Genomic DNA, 6,806 nt, shown 5'->3' with positions numbered 1-6,806 from the left:
AGCAGCATTTTGGATTAATTCCTGTGACCTCGTGTATAACATCTTGGATTTTCCCATATGCTTAATTCTACTCCCTATGATAGGGGTCAAATAAGTCTGGTGAGTGCGTTGTGTGTCTGCATGTGGGTGAAGGGGAACCTAATCATTTGTTCCCTGTCTTAAAGCGGTTGTATACTCATTTTTTTTACTTTTACCTACAGGAAAGCCTATAATAAGGCTTACCTGTAGGTAAAAAAAATATCTCCTAAACCTGTACGGTTTAGGAGATATTCCCCTCGGTATGCGCCGCTGACTGCAGTGGTGCATGCGCACAAGGGGATTCTCGGCTGAAAGTCCGGCAGTGGCCGGACCCGGCCGGGATGAAATCTCCCGCGCGCATGCGTGGGAGTGCTGATATCCCGGCTCTGGCCACTCACAGCACCGGAGCCGCGATACCTGGAAGAAACGCAGAGGGAGCATGTCAGCTCCCTCAGCGTGGATCGGGCCAGATGTCGGGGCCTCGTTCTAAGGTAAGTATTTCATAATGAGCTAGTATGCGGTGCATACTAGCTCATTATGCCTTTTGCTTTGCAGGTGGTAAAAAAAAATTTAAAAAAATTTGCGGGTTTACTACCGCTTTAAGAGATAGGTGCAGAGTCTTTAGCCGCTGATCCCCAACTCTTGGCAATATGTTGTCCCTGAGTCAGGGGCAGACTGACCAGTCGGTCACTCGGGTGCCGCCCGAGGGCCCGCGGACGTAAGGGGGCCCGGACTCGGCCATATGAGAGGCCACTTGCAGCGGCTGAATTACATGCCGCGCCCGCGATGCAGATAATAACACTGCTAACTGTGCGCTGCTCCCCGCCGGCCCCTCCTTCCCCTGTCCATCCCAGGCCAGGTGCTTGTACTGTATGCATCGTGACATCACCTGACCTGGGACAGACGAGAAGAGTGGAGGGGCCGGCGGGGAGCAGCGCGCTGTTAGCAGTGTTATTATCTGCATCGCGGGCGCGGCATGTAATTCAGCCGCTGCAAGTGGCCTCTCATATGCTCAGGCTCAGCATCCAGTGACTCGGTGAGTGAAGCCGAGACACCAGGGCCGCCACACGCGATGGGGGGGGGGGGGGGGGGCGGCGCGGTACAGACAGATGCATGGGCCCCGGGTCCCTCCATCCCACAGTGTCCTCCTGTGCTGTGTGTATGTCCTGTGTGCATGTCCCCCTGTGTGCTGTGTGTATGTCCTGTGTGCATGTCCCTCTGTGTGCTGTGTGCATGTCCCCCTGTGTGCATGTCCCCCTGTGTGCTGTGTGCATGTCCTGTGTAAGTGTCCCCCTGTGTGCTGTGTGCATGTCCTGTGTAAGTGTTCCCCTGTGTAAGTGTCCCCCTGTGTGCTGTGTAAGTGTCCTGTGTGCATGTCCTGTGCTGTGTAAGTATGTCCCCCTGTGTGCATGTTCTCCCGTGTGCATGTCCTCGTGTGCTGTGTGCGTGTCCCCCTGTGTGCTGTGTAAGTGTCCTGTGTGCATGTCCTGTGCAAGTGTGTGTCCTATGTGCATGTCCCCCTGTGCTGTGTGCATGTCCTCCTGTGTGCATGTCCCCCTGTGCTGTGTGCATGTCCTGTGTGCATGTCCCCCTGTGCTGTGTGCATGTCCTGTGTGCATGTCCCCCTGTGCTGTGTGCATGTCCTGTGCTGTGTAAGTATTTGTCCTGTGTGCATGTCCTCCCGTGTGCGTGTCCTCCCGTGCTGTGTGCGTGTCCCCCTGTGTGCTGTGTAAGTGTCCTGTGTGCATGTCCTGTGCTGTGTAAGTGTGTGTCCTGTGTGCATGTCCCCCTGTGTGCATGTCTCCCTGTGCTGTGTGCATGTCCCCCTGTGTGCTGTGTGCATGTCCTGTGTGCATGTCCCCCTGTGTGCATGTCCCCCGGTGTGCTGTGTAAGTGTCCTGTGTGCATGTCCTGTGCTGTGTAAGTATGTTTCCTGTGTGCATGTCCTGTGTGCATGTCCCCCCGTGTGCCTGTCCCCCCGTGTGCCTGTCCCCCCGTGTGCCTGTCCCCCCGTGTGCATGTCCTCCCGTGTGCATGTCCCCCTGTGTGCTGTGTAAGTGTCCTGTGTGCATGTCCTGTGCTGTGTAAGTATGTGTCCTGTGTGCATGTCCTCCCATGTGCGTGTCCTCCTGTGCTGTGTGCGTGTCCCCTGTGTGCCGTGGAAGTGTCCTGTGTGCATGTCCTGTCCTGTGTGCATGTCCCCCTGTGTGCGTGTCCTCCTGTGTGCGCATTCTCCCTCCAGTGTCCCCATGTGTGTGTGCCTTCTCCCTCCAGTGTCCCCCTGTGTGTGTGCCTTCTCCCTCCAGTTTCCCCCTGTGTGTGTGCCTTCTCCCTCCAGTGTCCCCGTGTGTGTGTGTGTGTGTGTGTGTGTGTGTGCGTTCTCCCTCCAGTGTCCCCCCCTGTGTGTGTGCTTTCTCCCTCCAGTGTCCCCCCCGTGGGTGTGCGCGTTCACCCTCCAGTGTCCCCCCCCTGTGTGTGTGTGCGCGCGTTCTCCCTCCAGTGTCCCCCCTGTGTGTGTGTGTTCTCCCTCCAGTGTCCCCCCCGTGTGTGTGTGTTCTCCCTCCAGTGTCCCCCCCCCCCGTGTGTGTGTGTGTGCGTTCTCCCTCCAGTGTCCCCCCCTGTGTGTGCGTTCTCCCTCTGGTGTCCCTGTGTGTGTGTGTGCGTTCTCCCACTAGTGTCCCCCTGTGTGTATGTTCTCTCTCTCCAGTGTCTCCCTGTGCAGGTTTGGCTTGAGTGTGGAGACCAAGGGGGCCCCATGATCTTCTATTGCCCGGGGGCCCCATGAGTTGTCAGTCCGCCCCTGCCCCGAGTCTGTTCACTTCCCCACATCATAGGCACGCTTGACAACATTCTAAACAGAGAGGGGAGAATCAATATCCCCTATAGGTGGGAGCTCTCAGTAATTTCATACTCTGCAAGCTTTGACCTAGTAGCCCCCTCTAGACCACTGCAACTTCTTATGCTTCTTACCTACATTACTTCCATGAACCGTATTTAACACCACAGCTTGAATTTTGATTTATTTCCCTGTCTTTAATTAGAATGGTGAACTCCTAAGTGCAATTGCAAAACCCATATTTGACCCTTTCGGGATCATTAGGTCACCTTGTCCCTCATATGCCGTTTGATTGATGGGACAGTGTTATATATGGTCATCTGCTATCATAGCTGGATTCTGAGTGAGGTGGATGTTTGGGTCTTTAATAGTATGAGTGAAATTGTGTGGTGTGGTACCAATTTTATGCATATGTTTTGCAACTAATAAACTTTTTACAGTTGAAACACATTCTTTTTGACACTTATTCAAGGGGTGGTTGAGCGCAATCAGATTATTTATCCTCGGTTATTGAGAACACTGTATTTAACATTACATTATTTGTGGGTCCAGGAATGTTGTTTATATTGTGGAATGTTTTTTATGTGTACTCCAGTATGTTGGTTGTACTGTTAGACCCCTCAGAACAAGAATAGGGGAACACTACAATGATTCTCTGAATCCAAATGCTAGAAACAAATCTAACGTTTCCAAACATTTCAGGGACATGAAAAAGAGGTTTGATGGATTTTAATGCTCTGTACAAGAGCCCCATTGGGCCTTAACCATAGATGGGACATGGACTTGTTCATGTGATTCTGCCTATGTTGGTTGTCTTGCCTCCTTTTTACCAGTCCACCCTCCGGATAAATTTTCATCTCATCCCTTATCTTTTAGTGTGGTATGAACTTTTTACGTTTGTTTGTTACATTATTATTTTCTTGGTTAACCACTTGTCGACTTCTGGCCGTCATATGACATCCTGGGCTTTGTGGGGGTATATCTGAATGATGCTTGCACCTACGGGCATCATTCAGATATCGGCTTTTCAAGCCGGCGATTCCCTACACCAAAGGAATGATCATAGTGGCTGATCAGCTGCTTGATCGTTCTTACTGGCTCCAAGAGGGGACGTCCCCCCTCCCACCACCCTCCAGTGCTTCTACCAACTTACCACTGCGATCGGTGAGTCAGAGAATGGATCCACCAGCCCCGGATGTTTACCATAGAGAGGCCGGGCATGTCGTCAAAACATCATGCATGGCCTTTGACGACCATAGAGACTCCGGCGACCATCTGGTCCTCCGGAGTCTCTATGGTTGTCAGAGGTCGAGCATGATGTTTTGACAAATTTGAGCCCTGTCCTGTCAGCAGAGAAGTAATAGATTTTCTTTGCTCACAAAGCAGGAAATTAAATCGATTACTTCCCCTAGTTAAAGCACCTCACTTAGTACACTAAAACACTGGCTAGGCACACATTTAACCCTTTGATTGCCCTAGATGTTTAACCTCTTCCCAGCCAGTGTCATATTAGTGTCACTGGTTCCCAAAAAGTGTAACTTTTTTATTGGATATTTTTTATAGCAGAAAGTAAAAAAAAAAAAAAACCTGCAGAGGTGATCAAATACCACCAAAATAAAGCTCTATTTGTGGGAAAAAAAGGACATAAATTTATTTATCATTATCGCGCGACTGCGCAATTGTCAGTTAAAGTAACGCAGTGCCATTTAGCAAAAAATTGACTGGTCATGAAGGGGGTAAATCTCCCGGAGATCAAGTGGTTAAGGGATTCCCTTTATTGACTAACGTAAGTTAAATAAAAAAGTTAACAAAAAAGTTTGAGGATGCCTTAGATCCCTTCTTCAGACTTTTTGCAATTCCTAATTATTTATTGTATAAAGAAGAGATCAAAGGCATTCTGAAAACTTGTAGTTTAATAACGTCAAAGAGAAATAGACCAAAGCTCTTTTGGCCCTACTTCTCCTATGGCTCACTGGAGTGCACTTAGTTCTGCACTCCTGTGACCTGTTTTCAGCTGACAGTGGGCTAAAGTCATTCAGCTGGTCTAGGTTCTGCAGGGATCCTGATTTTAATGTTGGGATCCACCAGCAGCTAGCTCAGCTTCCCAACACACTGCTGAGAGTCTGAGCCAGCAACTCCCACGCCCTCCACAACTGGGCTCTCCAGTGAGCCTTGGAGCGGCAGAACAGAGAGTCGGTGACTGATAGTCACCGACTCTCCACCAGCTCTCCGCTCACTGAAGAATGAGAACTGAGTGATCAATGGTATTTTATTGCTTATTTCTCTGTATTGAGACAGATGCAGCATTGGACCACTGCTGTAACCACTGTTGAGTATGCCCTTGTACACACGGTCGGACATTTCAACAACAAAATCCGTCGGATTCTTTCCGACGGATTTTGTTCCAAACTGGTGTTGCGTACACACGGTAGGACAAAGTTGTCGGAAAATCCAATCGTTCAGAACGTGATGACGTTCGTTCGTTACGACAGGACTATGTTCAGGCTAGTAGCCAATAGCTTTGGTCTCGGAATATGATCTGAGCATGCGTGGCACTTTGTCCGATCGGAACTCTCTACAAACGATCGGACAAGGTCGGATCATGTTGTGGGAAAGTTTTATATCCAGCTCTCAAACTGTGTTGGTCGGACATTCCGACGGAAAAAGTCAGATGGAGCCGACAACACGGTCCGATCGGACATTTTCCGACGGAATTTCCTACCGTGTGTACAAGGGCTTTGACTTTTTTTTTTACAAACTTCTCTAAGGGGGTAAATGGTTTAATTTAAACTCCCAACATTCTGGACAAGGCAAATAATAAACTATAATACTTATAATAATGATGTGTTACCAAAAAGACCTCAACGACTGATTGCTTCCAATTGGTTTCTCGACTCGGATTCGTTGACCTGGCAGTTGGTTCCACAAGGTAGGATTCGCAAGAAACATTCTCTTAACTTGTTTGTTCTGTAGATCAGGTAAATGGAATGCAGGGTTGGAAAAATGTGCCAAATAATAAAGAGTACTATTGCATTGAGGCAGTAGTAGTAGTGCAAAATAACCACATTGGTGGCCACCAGTAACAAAAAGCAAAGAAGGCAAAAAGACATGAACTTGATAGCTTTATAATAAGTATCCAGACTGGCTGTAACATTAGAGTTAGATTTCATCTGTTTCATGTGAAGGAACAGAGAAGCGATGAGAAGAATTGTTGAGCTGGAATATATAATGAACGGAAAGCTATTTCCCATCGCTACAAAAATGAACACATGGGTCAAATATTCAGTCTCATTTTTGGAGTGACTGTAAAGTTGCTTAGGTGGATTTAGGTAACTATCAACCAACAAAAACAGTGACATGAAACAAATGGATAGCAAAATCGAACCTATAATCAAACGGACAACTTGCTGAGATAGACCGTTCTTCAGGCGCAAGAAGAAAGAGTTGTGAAAATTAGCAATTTTTAGGCAGAAGATGACAGAAAACACAGTTGTCAGCCAGATATTGGATAGGTTGCATGCGTTCACGATCAGGTAGAGAAATATCATTACAGGTAAAGGAAATACATTTTGTAAGAAAATAATAAAAAACGCATCGACCAATGAGAAAACCTCAAAGCACAGTCTCATAATCCCGAGGGAGAGCAGAATTTGGTCAACAGGACTCAACAATCGTCCTTTCAGATGGTCTACGAGATGTACTATTACTATGAATGACTGGGTTGTCATTCCTACCAAAAAGGAAATTATGGCTGCAGCAATGAGGCCCAGATTTGGCATGTTTGTGATTGAAAGTCCCAGTCACCTCTTCAGAAATAAAATGTATCTCAGAAGTGAGGTTTTTCTGAGCAATCTAGTGATGTATGAACGTCACAATTTGAATGTATAATGCAAATTGTAAAGCAAAAGTTAAAACAAGTCTGTTAATCTCAAGCTTTTTAGCTCCTGGAGCT

At 47.9% G+C, this 6,806-nt stretch overlaps 1 protein-coding gene across 1 annotated transcript; it reads right to left on the bottom strand.

Moving 5' to 3' along the window:
- Positions 1-5,715: 5,715 nt before the first annotated feature.
- Positions 5,716-6,582, bottom strand: LOC143986806 (taste receptor type 2 member 8-like). The gene has a single exon (XM_077485213.1). It carries the CDS (start codon positions 6,580-6,582, stop codon positions 5,716-5,718), a length of 867 nt encoding a protein of 288 aa, XP_077341339.1.
- Positions 6,583-6,806: the final 224 nt, after the last annotated feature.

The sequence above is a fragment of the Lithobates pipiens genome, unplaced genomic scaffold (assembly GCF_037356315.1).
Source record: "Lithobates pipiens isolate NorthernLeopardFrog02 unplaced genomic scaffold, aLitPip1_a1.2 Scaffold_18, whole genome shotgun sequence".
Lineage (NCBI taxonomy): Eukaryota > Metazoa > Chordata > Amphibia > Anura > Ranidae > Lithobates > Lithobates pipiens.
This window is presented reverse-complemented; position numbering and strand designations above follow the sequence as displayed.